The sequence below is a fragment of the Lemur catta genome, chromosome 10 (assembly GCF_020740605.2).
Source record: "Lemur catta isolate mLemCat1 chromosome 10, mLemCat1.pri, whole genome shotgun sequence".
NCBI lineage: Eukaryota > Metazoa > Chordata > Mammalia > Primates > Lemuridae > Lemur > Lemur catta.
The window spans coordinates 5514261-5532964 of NC_059137.1; the positions used below are offsets into that span (position 1 = coordinate 5514261).

An 18704-nucleotide genomic window follows, 5' to 3' on the forward strand; every position below is an offset into this window, starting at 1 on the left:
ATCTTTCTCACCTCCCTACCTTTATTCCTTGCCCATTCTGCAGTGCATAAAAGCAAACAGGTGAAAAATATTCAACCCCAAAACTTCAAACAAAACTTTGGCAGTTATTCCATTACTCCACATCAATCTAACTGTAATTTCTCTCTTGAAAAGATACAGCAAAGAAAGGAAGATAAGATAGTTTTATCCTTCTAAGGCTAGAGCAAATTCTGGTTTATAAAAGCAAACTATTACTCAAAGTCCTGGTCTCCCCCAGGGCAAAAATCATTCACCTTTCGGTGTGACAAGCTACAAATACAAGAGTTGTGACAGGAACTTTGATGTAAAAGCTGGTGAATGAGGGAACAGAAAAAAATGTTAATGAAAGTTACCAGTACCAAAATTCATTTTAAAGATAAAATTTTTGTTATAATTCAAAGGAATCATATTTGTATGCAGCAAGCACGCTGTTTCTAAAAATATCCTCACCACATTTTTCAAGGGAGCATAGAAACACACCTCCTCCCAGTTCCTGGATGTGGTCAATCCAGAGATCTGCCTGACACCTGCCTCTTGGTGACCACCTCCCCACCTCTCTATGGGACAGCTCGATACTACCTACTTGGCTCACTCCTCCATTCCCCGCATCCCACAGAGACTAAAGGAATAAACTGTAGTGATCACTTCTCAATCACAGCTTGACCCCACAGAACTTGTGCCTGTTTGCTTTAACCTCACCAGTTAGAACTACTTGCTTGGGTAACACCCTAGGAAACCTGCATGTGTAAGGCCCCGACTCCAACAAAGGATTTGGCCCACAGGTGTCCGCCCCTCCCTCTCCTTTCCCTCCTCCCAGCCTGTCTCTCTCTCCCTCCCTCCCCATCAATCTTTCTCTCTCCCTTCCTCCCCTTCTTTTTCCCTCCCTCCCCATCTCTCCCTCTCTCTCTTCCTTCCCATCTTTCTCTCCCTCTCTCCCCACACTGGTTGAGCACGCATGAGTTCCAGCTGCTCCCCGCTCCCATTGGCCCTGAGAGGTGTGTTGCCCTCTCCTCTCTGGGGTCTGTAAATAATAAAAATGCTTCTAGGAAGGTGGAAGGAGTGGTGGTGACTCATGCCCATAATCCTAGCACTCTGGGAGGCCAAAGTGGGAGGACTGCTTGAGGTCAGGAGTTTGAGACCAGCCTGGGCAAGAGCGAGACCCTGTTTCTACAAAAAACAGAAGAATTAGCCAGGTGTGGTGGTGCAAGCCTGTAGTCATGGCTAGTCAGGAGCCTGAGGCCAGAGGATTTCTTGAGCCCAGGAGTTTGAGGCTGCAGGGAGCAGGGAGCTATGATGATGCCTCTGCACGCTGGCCCTGGGAGACAGTGAGACTCTGTCTCAAAAAAAAAAAATTGCTGTCATTTCCTGCCTTCCGTTATGCTGCCTCCTCTGTGTCCCACCTGACCAACACAACCGACCTAACCTCTTTCCCGGTCAGGGCTGGGATTTATAGCCACTCTCAAGAGAGAGACCTCAAGACCAAATTAGAAAGAACTGACATTTATAAAACAGCCAGGAACATCAAGAGGTGGGACTCTCTGGGGGCCATCTTAGAGGCCACCTACCACAAGCACTAAAAAACTAAGTAAGTCTCAAAAGAACAAACAGTGTAAGATGATAAAACAGCTGGATAGATGTTAAACTGATATTTTAAAAATAATGAAGTACATTCAGTCATATTGCACTCATTAATAACAATTTTTATTCATTATTTAATGTGTTAATGGTACAATTTTGTATTTTACAAATAATTTTATCAATGTATTATAATATACAAAATATCTTAATAGCACATAATGCTAATTATACATATATGTATGATACATATTAACATATATATGACACCACATATTATATATATGATTTGCTTGCTCAAAAAAATTTCAGGATAAGGGGGCATGATTTATTTAAAAAAACGGAGACTGTGGCTCTACATAATGGAAATGACCAGAGGGTTTTAAGTTATTTATTTAGTAACTTTTAACAATATGTCAAGAGTTAGGACAAATTAGGATGAATGCAAAAAAAAAAAAAAAAAAATGTCAAGAGCTCTGCCACTGCCTAGCCCAGAGAAAGCACTCAAATGGCAGCTATATCAGGTAAGGAAAATATAACAATACCTGGTGTCTGTCTAAGATGGGTTATTTATGCACAGCCCATAATCTGTGAATCAAGTGATGACCTCCCGTTTTCCTAATGCACTTCAGAAGAGATAGAAGCGCTTTTGTTCAAATGGGTCTCAACTTCTAGCCAGTGGGGAAAAAGTTTTAAACATAGTCATCTGTCTCGGAAGCATGTCAGTAAGGGCACTGTACTGGATTAATAACCGAAAGCTACGTGTGCATCTCATCTGACTCACTGCTGAGTGTACATCCTCAAAATGTCATCCACTGCAGCTAGAGCACGCAAGGTAAGTGATAAAAAGTATCATGCTCCTCGCCATCCTTTGAGTTCAGCCCAAACCAGAGGCAACTGAAGAACATACATGACACTGTAACATTGGTGGGCCTAAGAATGAGTTTTGCACCACAACAAAAAACTAGGGCTATGGGGCAAATGGTCAATGGCCAGGGTCCTCCCTCTTTACAACTGGTCTGTAAAGCACATAGAGTCCCCTGTCTGAGAAGGTCTGGACCAGATGCATCACAGCCACCATGGCACTAATGGTGTTCAGTGGCAGGAAGCTGTGGCACTCCTAATCCCAACCAACCCACTTTATCCCTTTTCCCAGGCCTGCGTCCAGTTTCCTTTTCACTACATTGTTCTTAACTTGCTCACGTTTTTCTCTTTACTATGTTGTAAATGCCTGAGGACAGGCGTGGTCTTGCCCCCTTCTGTACAACAGAAAGGCCTTGGTCAAAGCAAGCACTCTGGCATGGTAACTGGTATTCCTGCTCTCCTCCCTCTACCATGGGGCTACTGTGGCTTCTGCGGTTGCCAGGCAGCACCACGGCAAGCACTCACATGTGACAAAGCAGCCAATCCTTTGCTAGGAACTCTGTACCTCAACAGGAGAAGTAGCAAATCTCCAGGACCCTTCCAGCCCGGCAATTAAAGGATTTTCCCAGGTGCAAGGATGTTGCTCCTTAGTCTGTGTATTTGTGGCCATTCATTATGTAATTCATTATAAATGTACTCATAACTCCTCTACAAGCCAATTTAAACAAAAAACTTCATTTCAATTAAAGGATCATAATTTACCAACTCTTCTGACTCACCATTTACTCAATGATTACACATTCTTACAAAGCAATGATGTGGACTTACCAGCACCCATAGAAAGAAAGCCATAACAGGGTTTGATCAACTTATAAAACACATCCAATAATTATGACTTCCTGATTTGGAACCACTGTAAGCCAAATGCATCCTGAAAAATGCCCTTAGGACACCTACATTTTCCACAATTTGACTAGGAGATGATTAATTTTCATTTGAATAGGAGGTACAGTATCACTGATCATGCTGATTGAACTTCAAATGACTTTCGAATCAGATCTTCTTTGATTGAATAATGTACGTTGTTTTTATTAAAAAAACAATATATTATCCTAAGTGAAGTATCTTAGGAATGGAAAAACAAACACCACATATAATCTCTAATAACTGGGAGCTAAACGATGGGCACACATGGGCACAAAGAGATGAAAAGGACATTGGAAAACGAGGAGGAGGAAGGATGGAAGGGGGTGAGGGGTAAAAACTTAACTATTGGGTACAATGAACACTATTCTGGTGATAGACACAGTAAAAGCTCCAACTTAAGCCTTATACAAGGTATCCATGTAACTAAAACATCTGTACCCCCTTAATATTTAGAAATTTTTTTAATGGCTATTTTTTATAAAATAAACCTTTTCTTTTATTTATATTTCCCAAAGACTCTTCTCCATTGCACCTATATCTCATTCAACTTTAAAAATAAAAGCCAGTTGGACATAGTGGCACACACCTATAGTCCCAGCTACTTGGGAGGCTGAGGCAGGAGGGCTGCTTTAGCCCAGGAGTTTGAGTCTTGCCTGGGAAACCTGGTGACACCTCTATCTCTTTAAAAAAATAAAAAAATTAAAAACAAAAAACAAAAAACACCACTCCAGAAAAAATCAGAAACACTAATGCATTTAGTTTGACAATGGCATGACCATGAATAACACAATGCTGAGGAGGATGCTATTAAATACACAGCACATGTCATGTCCCAGACAAAGTAATATAAAGCTATGAAGGCAGCTTATCACCAACAAACATGAACACTACGCTTTTCTGTATTTTAAGAGCTCCGTTTTCACTGCTAGACTGAAAAGACTCACATATCACACATAAAAAGACACATTTATCTGAGGAGAAAACTTTTTTCCCTCACATTATATCCACTAAACAATAATTTTGTTTTGAATGAGGGGAGTAACTACTACCATTACTCATATCATGTTTCAACATGGTTATGTGTCTTGTTCATCCACACAATCTCATTCCAGCAACTACTTCAAATGTGCTTCTCAGCCGGGCATGGTGGTGCATGCCTGTAATCCCAGTGCTTCGGGAGGCTGAGGCAGGAGAATCGCTTGAGCCCAGGAGCTTGAGGCTGCGGTGAGCTGTGATTGTGCCATTGCACTCCAGCCTGGACAACAGAGCAAGATCCAGTCTCTAAGAACAAAACAAAACAAGACAAAAAACCCAACGTGTTTCTCAAGACAGACAAACCCTCCAGAGGTGCTAATAATGATAAAAAATTAGTTTTTTTTCCTTCTTGTTGTGAATATTAAATAGCAATATAATAAAAGTGATTAGACCAGAAATATAGTAAGCACACAACAGAAGTTACCTGTTGTTATTACTATTAGCCTAGGAAAAGAAAGGCAATTGAAATACAAACACTATACTATGACATTTCTTTCCCCTTTAGGCAGTGCTCTGACTGTATCTTAACAGGCCATGAGGTTCTTTGCACTGAGATTTACCTTTCCCCTCAATAGGCCATTATTCCAAAAAAAGGATGCTGTTCCAAGGTAGAGGCTGTTTTATTAATAACACACAGGCAAAGAAGGCAAACAGTGGTCACAAGCAGGCTTCAAGGAAGACACTGGAACTGAGAGGAGATGCCTCAATCTGACTTTCCCACCAGTCTCTGCTCCTGACGCAAGAAGAACCAGGCTCAGCAGGCTTTAAATTCTGCCCATGGCTTCTCTATAATGCAGTCTGGACCAAACATAAAAGCTCCTTAAGCCAGAGGTCCTGTGTTCTTTAAACATGGCCAGGAGCTTAGCACAGGAATCTGCAGTGCCTACTCCAGGAACAAGCCAAGCGGTGGGAGCTGTGGGTGGGTTGGGACTGGTTGAGAAGAGGCAGCAGAGCCAGGTCTTATTGCCACCCTAGGATTGGGTTTCAAGGCAGTACCAGTAACACATCTCTAACAGAGCAATGTTATCACAACGTGGTTCCCACCATATACTTTTGGTAATAAAATTATTATTATTATTTTTTTTTGAGACAGAGTCTTGTTCTGTTGCCCGGGCTAGAGTGAGTGCCGTGGTGTCGTCAGCCTACCTCACAGCAACCTCACACTCCTGGGCTTAAGCGATCCTACTGCCTCAGCCTCCCGAGTAGCTGGGACTACAGGCACGCACCACCATGCCCGGCTAATTTTTTCTATATAGATTTTTAGCTGTCCAAATCATTTCTTTCTATTTTTGGTAGAGACGGGGTCTCACTCTTGCTCAGGCTGGTCTCGAACTCCTGACCTCGAGCGATCCACCCGCCTCAGCCTCCCAGAGTGCTAGGATTACAGGCGTGAGCCATGCGCCCAGCCTAGAATTATTAATAGTACTATGATGTAGGGAGAATTAAGGATATCTCAATAAAACAGAATTTTGACAATTTTATAAAACAGAAACAAGTGTGAATGTGGTATGTTAAACTAATGAGAGCTAAACAAATATAAGGGATTATAATATCATTTGTCAATGGAATCTGCCATTTTTCTTTTTAAAAAATGAAAAAAAGATAAAACTGATCAGGTTTGAATATATTTCTTTTTCGGTTAGAACACTAGTGCTGCGAGTAAGAGCAAACCCAATTCAAAACGGCTTAAACAATAAGGAAATTTATTATAACATGTAATTCAAAGTCCAGAAGTGAGGTGGATTCAGCAGCTCCACATGGTCCCCATTCTCCCTCCCCAGAGTGTCAGCTCCATTCTGGGGCTGGCCAGCCTCATGGGTTTACACTGGCTACCAACTACAAAAAAACACCACAGGATAAAAGGCCTTGCTTTCAGACAGATTGGGTCAATTTAGGATGCATGCCCACTTTGAACCAAAGAAAAATTCCCAGGGAAAAGGGATTACTATGGTTGGTTTAGACCGATGATTCTCAACCCCAGCTACCTATCAGAATCACCTGGAGAGTTAAAAACAAAAAACAAGGAGATGCTTGCAGTCCTTACTGTCACAGCATCTCCCTATTGCAATAGTCCCTTCCCCTCTTGCAAAATTCCTTTTGAATAAAGTCTCTCCTCACGAAAAAACAAACAAAAACAAAACAAAAAACTGATACTTAGGTCTCTCCCCAGAGCCCAGACCAACTAAATCAATTCCTGAGAGTGGGATCTGGACACAAGACTTTTTAAGCTCCTGAGGAGATTCTAATGTACAGCCAGGGCTGAAATACACCGACTCAGGCCGCCCTCTGCAGCCGGGGATGGGGCAGTTCCTTGTGAGATATGTGGGCAGTGAAGGAGTACAGGCTACTGGATTCTACAGAGGCAACTACCTACATATTTAAATATCTGCCACACACAGAACCTGGTGAGATGGTTCACAGAAAGATAAGTATATATGTCCCCCAAACATGTTAAAAATGTTCAACCTCATTCATAGGAGAGCTATTAATTAAAACCACACTAAGATACTATTTCTTACTGATCAGACTGGTAAAAGTCCCAAAGTTTGACAACAAACTCTCTTAGCTAGGCTCTGGGGACGCAGGCACTCTCTGCATTACCAGTGGTGAGAACGTAAACTAGAACAACACTTATGGAAGGGAATTTGGGAATATCTACCAATAAAGTGTCTATATTAATATCTACCTATTTATGAATTAGTAGATATCTACTATATAGTATCCACCTACTAACAGAAATGACAAATGTATGTACCCTTTAGCCCAGCATCCTACTTTTAGGAATCTCTACCATAGCTACAGCTACATAAATATGAAGTATAAGGTTATTCTTGCAGCACTGTTTATAACAGCTAAAGACTGGAAACAGGCCGGGCGCGGTGGCTCACGCCTGTAATCCTAGCACTCTGGGAGGCCGAGGCGGGTGGATCGCTCAAGGTCAGGAGTTCGAAACCAGCCTGAGCAAGAGTGAGACCCCGTCTCTACTAAAAATAGAAAGAAATGATCTGGTCAACTAAAAATATATAGAAAAAATTAGCCGGGCATGGTGGCACATGTCTGTTGTCCCAGCTACTTGGGAGGCTGAGGCAGTAGGATCACTTAAGCCCAGGAGTTTGAGGTTGCTGTGAGCTGGGCTGACGCCATGGCACTCACTCTAGCCTGGGCAACCGAGTGAGACTCTGTCTCAAAAAAAAAAAAAAAAAAAAAAAAGACTGGAAACAATCCAAATGTCCAGAAATTGGGGAATGGTTGGAAAACCAATGATACTTCCAAGAGAGTGGAATACAATGCAGCCATAAAAAAGAAGGAAGATATCTGTTCAAATACAGAGAGATCCTGAGGATCTATTAAATGAAAAATAAAAAAGTAAGGTACAAAGCAGTATACACTGTATGCTATCTCTTGTGTAATAAATATGTATTTGCTATATTTGCAAAAAAGTAACAACACTGGAAGGATAAAATATAAACTATAAAAATGGCTTTCCAGAGGAGTGGTAGAATGAAAAGGATAGGGGAGCAGCGGAATAAACAAGCTTCTTAGAATATACATTTGTAACATAGCTTTGTAGTTTAAATCAGAAAATTATCTATTCAAAATTATTCAACTTAATTTTAAAATAAATTTTAAAACTGCCACAAAGCTTGGACAATGTATAGATGTTTTCAAAAGGCATTAGTCAGGCCGGGCGCGGTGGCTCACGCCTGTAATCCTAGCACTCTGGGAGGCCAAGGCGGGTGGATCGCTCAAGGTCAGGAGTTCAAGACCAGCCTGAGCAACAGTGAGACCCCAGTCTCTACTAAAAATAGAAAGAAATTATCTGGCCAACTAAAACATATATATAGAAAAAATTAGCTGGGCATGGTGGCGCATGCCTGTGGTCCCAGCTACTCAGGAGGCTGAGGCAGTAGGATTGCTTAAGCCCAGGAGTTTGATGTTGCTGTGAGCTAGGCTGACGCCATGGCACTCACTCTAGCCCGGGCAACAAAGTGAGTATCTGTCTTAAAAAAAAAAAAAAAAAAAGACATTAGTCAATCTTCAAAAAGCAATACTCAAGCTATCAAGAGACACTTGATTTCAACTGCAGCTATATAACCAATCAGCAATCGATGTAACTTTTTTTTTTGGAGACAAGAGTCTCACTCTATCACCCAGGCTAGAATGCAGAGCAGTGGCATGATCATAGTTCACCGCAACCTTGAACTCCTGGGCTCAAGCGATCCTCCTGCCTCAGCCTCCCAAGTAGCTGGGACTACAGGCTCACCCTACCACCCTCCTCTTCCCCCCCCCCCAGCTAATTTTTTCTATTTTTAATAGAGCCAGGTTCTCGTTCTTGCTCAGGCTGGTCTTGAGCTCCTGACCTCAAATAATCCTCCCACCTCAGCTTCTCAGAGTGCTAGGATTACAGGCATGAGCCACCACTCCCGGCCAGCAATGTAACTCTTAAAAACACTACTTTACTACCCTGAACCACAGTTTTCCCACTGGGAAAAAAGGAATAATATTTATCCTACCTAGACTATAGACTTCCCTCCCAAAAGTTCATTAAAGTGCATTACAGCTGGGCAGGGTGCCATGTGTCTATAGTTCCAGCTACTTAGGAACTAACTTAGGCTTGCTTGAGCCCAGGAGTTCGAGACTAGCCTGGGTGACATAGTGAGTCCCTCATCTCAAAAATAAATTTTTTTTAAGCTTTGTACATCCACAAGACACTCTGCGATTCAGGATGCTGCGAATACCCAACAAAACAATAAATTACTATATGGATACTGCAGAAGTAAAAAGTACAGAAGTTTACGTATGTTGAATACATCCTATACCAGGGCAAATCTGAGAATTGTTTGTTTTGACTAAACTCTTGATACTGAATACACTGCCTCTCTTTCTTTCTTATAAAAGGGAATGTGCCAAAAATAAATTCTATGTAAGTGAAGGTTCTAATTAGTTTAGGTATTACTATAAAATAAATTCAGCCCCTAGTAACTCACAAGTTGTACAGGAAGTAAACCAACCACCCAAGACCCAACTAAGCCAAAGAGCAACCAAAACAATCATCCTCAGAATATCACACTATGATCTTATTCTTATACAAACATCTCTATTAAAAAACATTCCCTTTCTCTATTTATTTTCTACCTCTCAAAAAACATTAAGGAATTCTCTACCTTTTAAAATTTCCCAATTTAATCCCTACCAATGTTAATACCAATTAATTTAGTGACACTTTAAGGTGTCACACTCCTGGCAGAAATTCAGAACTTTGAAGGAACAGTTTACAGATCACAAAAGCCTTTGCTGCTCTAAAGAACAGAGGGATACAGTAAAGAAAACACCTTGCCTGTAACATCAGCTTCACTCACACATCCTAAAATGACTGGGATCCACCAGACCCCTGGGATTTTAGCACAGGTGGGGAAAAGGTTTCATAACTTGAAGATGTTAACAAGGACAATATTCCCACTACAGCAATATACTAAATGGACAGAACAAAAGCAGTATAGGAAACCTGGTGAAAGGAATGAGGGCTTAAGAAGCAGTTGTTAGTCATTTCCAGGGGAAAATTTAAATACACAAAGAAAATGGGTCCATGAGATTCCGTTAGAGGCCACAAGCAGCCATTGATATAAAAAAGATGAGAACCAAGATAAAGGGTACTTCTGGCTCCACCAGGGGTCTCCCCATGACTTAAAAAGATGATGAAATAGAGTAAATGCCCCCTTCCCTCAGCCAGCTCCTTGGACCTACCCCACACTGTTTACTCAAGGTAATAACCATATTCCCAAGCAGATGGCCAACGGTAGTCCTTAGGATTGTAAATCAGACACAAAGAGCTTTTCAGTGGCTATGTCCCTCCCTGCTGTATTACCCCAGACTGACAATACCTGATACAGAGTAGGCACTGAGATACTTGTTCAATGCCCAAAACTGCCAAACACTCAAGTACATTCAATTCTGTATTTACTGAGCATCTAGTCTGTAAAAAACACAGCGTTTGATCCATGAAGACGCATAAACATGGTTTCTACCATCAAGGAGCCAAGTACTGAGTATCAAAGAAAAATGTTAATAGAATTGGGGGGGAGGGAAGATCAGAGAAAGGTGAATCTGGATAAAGCAGTATTTTGAAAATTGAAAATTTGAAACAATTTACAGGACTCATTTAAACTTTATTATTAACAGAAAAAATGTCTCCTGAATTGGCTTTTTTCATCAATAAGAATTCTTTATATTCCATGATTCATTCCTAGGATCAAAGTAATCTATACATTTAGAGCAATCCCAGAATAAAATCCCTATGGGTGTTTTTGTTTAGGTATGGAAATTGATAAAACTGATTCTAAAATATATATGGAAATGCAAAGGAGCAAGCCAAGACAATCTTGAAGAAGAGTAAAACTGGAGATCTTATTCTACCAGACATTAAGATTTATTTTAAAGCTGTAGTAATACAGTGTGATACTGGTGCAAGGACAAAGGCAGCAAATTAGGAGTAAAAAGTTCCCCAACAGTTCCACACATATATAGATACCTGATCTATGCAGCAGATGTTCTTTTCAGTTAAAGGGCTAGGTCAATATGGGGGGGGGGAACAATGAACCTTCACCTCTACACAGAAAAAAAAATTCCAAATGAATTGTAAATATGAAAGGTAAAAGAATAAAACTTCTTTGTGACCTTAAACTACAATTTCTTACACAAACCACAAAAAGTACTAACCATAAAAGTTTATTAAATTAGACTACATTAAAATTAAGGACTTCGGTTCATCAAAGACACCAATTTTTTTTTAAGACAGGATCTTGCTCTGTCGCCCAGGCTGGAGTACAGTGGCACAATCAGCTCACTGCAGCCTTGGACTCCTGGGCTCAAGCGATCCTCCTGCCTCAGCCTCCCAAATAGCTAGGACCATAGGCACACACCATCACACCTGCCTAATGTTTTTATTTTTTGTAGAGACAGGGTCTCACAATGTTGCCCAGGCTGTTCTCAAGCTCCTGACCTCAAGCAATCCTCCTGCCTCAGCCTCCCAAAGTGCTGGGATCATAGGACGAGCCACCGCACCTGGTCCAAGACACCATAAAGAGATTGAAAAGGCAGGCCACAAAGTGTGAGAAGATATACACAACAAATATGCTCAACAAGGACCTCTATTGAGAATATATAAGTAACTTCTACCAATCAATAAGAAGGAAACAGAACTACAAAAATGGACAAAAGAGGTAAACTGGCAGGAGATACATAGGTATACAGACGTAGATATGGATGACATAGATATACAGATATATTCCAAATGGCCAGTAAGCTAATGAAAAGGAGCCTAACCTCATGAGTCATCAAACAAGTGCAAATTAAAACCACAAAGTGCCACTGCACAACCACCTGAAAGGCTAACATTTAAAAGGCTGACAGGCCAGGAGCGGTGGCTTACGTCTGTAATCCTAGCGCTCTGGGAGGCCGAGGCGGGTAGATCGTTCGAGCTCAGGAGTTTGAGACCAGCCTGAGCAAGAGCGAGACCCCGTCTCTACTAAAAATAGAAAGAAATTATCTGGACAACTAAAAAATATATAGAAAAAATCAGCTGGGCATGGTGGCGCACGCCTGTAGTCCCAGCTACTTGGGAGGCTGAAACAGTAGGATTGCTTGAGCCTAAGAGTTGGAGGTTGCAGTGAGCTATGATGACACCACTGCACTCTAGCATCGGCAACAGAATGAGACTCTGCCTCAAAAAAATTAAAAAAAAAAAGCATGGGTAAATAAATTCTTAAATATTTATACAACAGAGCACTAAACAATGAAATGAACAAACTACTGATAACTACAGCAACATGGATGAATCTTCACTGATTTATGTAGATCTACCAAATAAATTTCAAGATATTAAAATATCACATCTGTAAATATTACCACTGATCTCTATATCACAGTGGCCTCCAAACGTTCTCCAAAATTTTCATCTGTATTTGCAGCTGAAAAAAAAAAAAAAGTTCTCCAAAATCCTAATTTTTGCTGCAAAGGGAAATTTTTATCATTGGCAATAAATATTACCCGTTGTTTTCCTGGAAAGGAAGGACTCCTTCATATATTTTTTAGTCTGAATAACCAGTTTGTCAGTCATTGTTTCAAGTGAAAAAACTGGCTAGTTCAGTTTGCAACTCAAACAACTGCCCAGGTGCTTTTCCTAGAGATAACCATCATACTTCATTCAGTACACAGTAGAAGTGCTTTACCCTTACTTCCCTTCTTATCCCACAGAATATTAAAAAGACATATACAGAAGGGTCAAGATTTAATGAAATTATTAGTTTTTGCAGCTTCATCAAAGACATTCTTTAGTGAAAACTAGAGTTTTTTGTTTTTTGTTTACTGTGAGAGCTTGCCATGAAGAATACAGTGGCTACTTAGTACAGTTAGGTGCCACAGCCTTGATTCATGCTAAGAAGCCTGCTTTACCTTTGCACCGTTAGTGCAAATAACAACACAGTAAGAGAGGCAAATAGATCTTCATATTGTATTAATATGAAAAAAGTTTTGTTTTGTTTTGTTTTTTGAGACAGTGTCTCGCTCTGTTGCCCAGGCTAGAGTGCTGTGCATCAGCCTAGCTCACAGCAACCTCAAACTCCTGGGCTCAAGCAATCCTTCTGCCTCAGCCTCCCGAGTAGCTGGGACTACAGGCATGTGCCACCACGCCCGGCTAATTTTTTCTATATATTTTTTAGTTGTCCAGACAATTTCTTTCTATTTTGAGTAGAGACGGGGTCTCGCTCTTGCTCAGCTGGTCTCGAACTCCTGACCTTGAGTGATCCACCCGCCTCGGCCTCCCAGAGTGCTAGGATGAAAATACTTTTAACCTCTCAGCCCCTTAAGGGGTATCAGGGACACCTTGGGAACTACACTGTTCTATCCCAGTTTCCTAGAAGTGGGATTAGTAGGTCATTGGCAAGTACATTTCAAATTCTGAATTCTGCCAAAGCTCTCCGAAAAGTCTGTACCAATTTTCCCTGTCTAAAGCTGCATGATCACAAGTTAAAATGTAAATAACTCACTTTTTAAATCTTGAATTTGGGAAGTATCATAACACATTACCATATTTGCCTGCTTAAAACCAATGCTAAAAACAGAACTAATGTTTCAAGGCAAAGTAAAATCCAGATACCCAGATTTATTGAGATGAGGTGAGTATTTTTCTGTAGGAAAGTAAAACTTCACCTGTCAAATGCAAGTTCATCCAACAGAGGTCTTTGTCTATTGCAGTCACCCATAGTTTAGAGGTATTTGTGATTGAATTTCAAAGTATATGCCACTTGCACATATCATACATTTGCTTATAAGGTGGGTGGGCTCAACTGATATTTACAGTGGTCCCCAATCTTTTAGGCACCAGGGACCGGTCTCATGGAAGACAATTTTTCCATGGACAGGGAGTGGGAGTGTGCGGGAGCTGGGGGAAGGCGGAGCTCAGGTGGTGATGCATGGCCTGAGTCCTAGAGTCCTAACAGGCTACGGACTAGTACTGGGCCTAGCGGTTGGGGACTGCAGTTTTAATAGAAAGGATGCAGTCTGAAACATGTCAGACTGCAACAGTACAAACAGAACCCTAATTAATGGGTTACAGACATCAATCTAAGCTGACCCTTAGCTTTAATTTTACTCAGAACTACTGAAAGTGAACAATATAATATATACTGTCAGCACTCAAATGCTAAACATATTCATAAAAATGTCAAAGACAACCTTTAATGCCCCAAATGTCATTCTAAACAGGAAGAGAGGAGGAGGAAAGCTGCACCAATGAGGAACAGATTACTCCTTATGGAAGGTAAAATAACTAGAAGTTGAGTATCCTCAATTCATGGGGAATGCAGCTTCCCCACTTGATTTTTCCCACAGAGCTCCAGAGTATCTTCAAGTACTACTTACGATTGAAAAGGTCAAGGATATTAGTGTCAACCAGACTAGGTGGTTCTTAACCTTTTGGGGAGCACAAACCGCTTTGAAAATATGATAACAGCTCTCTGTAGACAAAGCAGTAAAGGATCCACGCAGGTCAGGAAAAGAGCCCACGACTTCAGTTAGAGTAGAATCATAGAACCATGGATCTAAAGAAAGCACTTATTATGTCCATCTGCCTCAGGAAGCTGAGGCCCTGGACAGTAAAGTGGCTTGTCCAAGGTCAACAGTGACTTAGAAGCGGAATCAGACTAGAAATAAGCAACTCGGACAGATTCTCAATAAAGCCATACAAAGTCACAAAGTAACTTTTTCTTATATCAAGTTCCACCAGAAACTAAGAAATAACTACAGTAACAAAAGTCTTAAGTAGAACTGGAAGGAACTGACACAAGTACTGTTGCTCAAAAGTTCCTTGATGGCCTAAGCTGCGTGCATAAGGAAAAACACAACTAGAAACCTTGAAAAGCACTCACCATGTTCCACGAAAACATTGCAGTGTGGACCCCCATGCCGCGATGATTCCTTCTTCCCTGCTCCTTTGATAAAGTGCAGGGCAGGCAAACTTGGCCTTCTTTGGTCCCCAAGAACTTTTCCAGGCTGCTGCCCCATAAAGTAACGATAGGCACCCCTTTCCAGAAGAGGGTTCAAGATCTTCCAGAAGGTCAGTTAGCTTAGAAGGAAAACAGTATGTATGTGGGATTTCACATTCACTGCATCTCCACAACTCAGTAATTGAGGTCAATCACAAAAAGACATCTTCCACAATAAAAAGCACAGTTTTTTTAGGCTGACACATGTAAACAGGAGTTCCAATTATTTTACCAGTTTATCAATGTGAAGTAATATAATTGTGATGCTACCCAAAAAAGTTTCTTGATTTGGCTGAATAACAATTTCTTTTCAAGAAGAAAAACCTAAACAGAAATATTCACAGGGATGCTACAAAGTGTCCACAATACTAAAGTCATTTCGATCCCACACATAAAGGAAACGTCAATCGTCTTTGGATGCTCCTCCAGAACTTTTCCTGTGGAAGTCACCAACCCCCTATCTTAGTTTCTTCATCTTCCGACAAATTTCCTGCTGAACTAGCTGCCGCTCTTGCTTCTCTACTCGGCGCTCCGGAAAAGGACACGGGTCACCCAGGTTTCAGCGAGGGCTTGCCCTCGACTCTGGCGAAAAGGAATGCATTGCCAGCAACTTTTAAGTCCGCTTTTTAAAAGGCCTGTGAAACCAATCCAGACTTTTCCTTTGCATTGAAGTTTTTGGCTGAGCTGAGACTAAGGGCGCCGTAGGTGACATTGGAAAAAGTCAGGGCATTAGAGGCTCGGCAGGAGCAACCTGGAGGAAGCGGAGGCCACCTGACGGCAGGGAGGGAATTTGAATGGGGGGCTCCGCGGCCAAACTTGGGGCCGGGATCTGGGACAGGGGTAGCTCTGGGCTAAGAGGAGGGCTTCGGGGAGGGGCTCGGGCGGCTTACTCGGGGGGCGACGCTCCTCCACGTCTCAGGAAACGGGGGTGTCCCAGGTCTGGGGGAAAGAGACCACCCCCAGTGTCCCAGAGCCGCAGTGGTGCTGTAAGGGACGAAAGACTCTCGTGACCCCGAAGGAGGAAGGCGGGTGCAGGGGGAGGAGGCCTGGTCGCCTCAGCTGCCCCGAGCCCTGGGGTCTCTGCCGAGACACCCCCTCCCCCGGCCCCGGACGCTGCCACCACCACCGCCGCCAAGCAGTCACATTCCCCGAGCTCCGCCGAGGGACCAAGACTGCCCTCGCTGGTAGGGGCCGTGGACAACGGAAGGGCTTCTCAGCTGCGGGACCCGGGAACCGGCTCCGGCTCCAGCGCTGCTCAGGGACAGACACCAACCCCCGCGGCCGCCATGATGGATTAGGAGCCGCTCCACAACGAGGCCAGGCCCCGCCCTCCGCCCCGCCCCCGGCGACGTCCGGAGCCCGCGTCGCGGGGACCGGGATGGCCCTGGCGTCGCTTTCCCGGGACGCCTCCGCGCTTCCTGGCCCTGCTCTCACAGCCTGCCCGAACTCGGCCCGGCACGACCTTTTAAATGAGGCTTCTCTGAGCGCAAGGTGAGTGGTAAGGAAGCACCCGCCTCCACTGTACTGCCATTGGTCTCTGAGGATCCGGGTCAGGCTGCTCTCCTCCGTCCCATTGGCCGGTGAGGGCAGATTGGCTAGAGCTCCCAGCCAACCGCTTTCAGCGAAGCCCGCGGGTCGCGCCGGGAGTTGTGGTCCCACGGCGCCCGCGCGGAACAGCACGCAGCGAGACTTCTTGCCCCCGCCCCGACCCCTGCGCCCCGGCCCCGCCCCTCCGGGAGCCGGCGGACTCTCCGGCCTCCGGTCGCGCTGGCCGGCGTCTTCTTGCGCGAGTAGTGGGACCGGGGAAGAACCAAAGCAAGGGAGAAACTGCGGCTTGGGTTTTCCTCGAACCGGAGTTGGATTACTTCCTCAAGTCTCTGAGGACTTGCATTGAAGTTTTTGGCTGAGCTGAGACTAAGGACGCCGTAGGCGACATTGGAAAAAGTCAGGGCATTAGAGGCTCGGCAGGAGCAACCTGGGGGAAGGGGAGGCCCGCTCCTGGAAACCGAGGTATTTGGTGCCTTTCGCTCCCTTCACCCTCCAAAAAGCACAGATATTAGAACTAGCGAAGAAATATGCAGATGGAAAGCATCCGACATGTTGCTAATGAAGTCAATTGCTTGTTTCTTTGGCGCATCAGGAGGCTTACTCATCAAATAAACAGCATTTGGCGACAGGCCGTGCCAGACACAATCACAGATGTTTCCGCTGGAATGGACCTTTAAGATTAAACATTTCTCCGGTGAACACGTATTCACATAAAAACATTCTCTGTTTGCTGAGAAAATGCCCAAGTGGTTGGGTTTAGCAGGACTACAGAGCTAGCTAATGACCCAGACAGGTCAAACCCACACCTCTCATTAACGCTTTTTCTGCACTATAAAAAGCACCATGGTCCCCTATTCTTCACTCTCCACGTCTCCCCAGAGCGGTGCACCTTTCTAAGGGGATCCACTCTTCACACAGCACTGTTTGCACTTTTCATAATCTACATTATCTTATTTAATCCTCACTATAGCCCAACGAGGTGTGTAATATTATTCCCCATTATACAGATGAGGAAACATTCAGAGACGTGACTTACTGAAGGTCACTTGGCTAACACGTGACAAAGTCACAATTTCAACCCAGATTGACCTTGCTCCAAAATCCATGGTTTTCCCACTGTCCCATTGAGTATCCAATAACTGTTGACCTAATGTTAGACAACTGATTTTTCAGAAGTTGCTGCTGCTATCGGGGCAATCACAGCTGCATGATATAAATTGTACATTCAGCTGTTACTATAAATATTAATATAAAATATTTTATAAATAGTTCTGCTGGATTGAGATGGCACTTATTTGCTGATACTGGCTTCAAGAGGAAGTTGTCACTTGGAGGTACTGAATATGAAGCATATGAAAATTTATGCCCAGATTTAGAACTGGAATTTATAAATTCGGATGTTAATTGGTTTAGCTTTGGTCACTATCACAAAATAAGCTAGTTGACAATCTTAGTCCTGATCTGTAGTGTCACTCTTAAAACTTCAATGCCCTGGTTCCCCTTTGATTATTACCCTGATTTTTGTTTTTGAAGATTTTACTTTCATGCTTTAATCATTTCTTCCACATCTTCATTCTTCATTCTCTAGTTTGGCTTAAAATTGGGCAATCAAACCAGAACTCTCCCTAATACACATTTCTTGAACTAACAATTCACTTAACAAGCATTTATTGAGCACCTCTGCCAAGCACTGTTCTAGGTACAGAGATACAGCAGTGAAGAAAAAAAACGCATCCTTATTCTCATGGAGTATCCATGGAGAGACAGGCAATAACAAAATAAGCAACAATCCAAACAAAGATCAGTCTCAATGCTGGAAATTAGATTTCTAGATCCTCACCTTTCACAATCAATCCAACCCATCCTCTAAAGCAGCGGTCCCCAACCTTTCTGGCATCAGGGATCGGCTTCATGGAAGACAAATTTTCCATGGACTGAGGGCATGGGGGTGTGGTCCTGGGATGACCCAATTGCACCACATTTATTGTACAGTCAAACCTCTCTGCCAGTGCCAATCTTCACTGCAGCCGCTCCCCAGCCCCAACTCCACCCCACTCACAGGGAGCAGCCACCTGGATCCCTCCACGCGCAGTGTGCGCAGTAGGGTTCCTGATCTGATAGGAGGCGGAGCTCAGGCGGTGGCACCAGCGATGGGGGCAGCTGCAGACAGAGATGAAGCCTCCCGCGCAGGCGGGG

At 43.1% G+C, this 18704-nt stretch overlaps 1 protein-coding gene across 1 annotated transcript in view; it reads right to left on the reverse strand.

Moving 5' to 3' along the window:
• Nucleotides 1-16420, reverse strand: part of ABL1 (ABL proto-oncogene 1, non-receptor tyrosine kinase) — a 124262-nt gene extending 107842 nt beyond the window's left edge. Inside the window, exon 1 of the mRNA XM_045563733.1 lies at nucleotides 14844-16420. Coding sequence (XP_045419689.1) covers nucleotides 14844-14979 — 136 coding nt within the window. The 5' untranslated portion in view covers nucleotides 14980-16420. The remainder of the gene's footprint in view (nucleotides 1-14843) is intronic.
• Between the last annotated feature and the right edge of the window lie 2284 nt (nucleotides 16421-18704).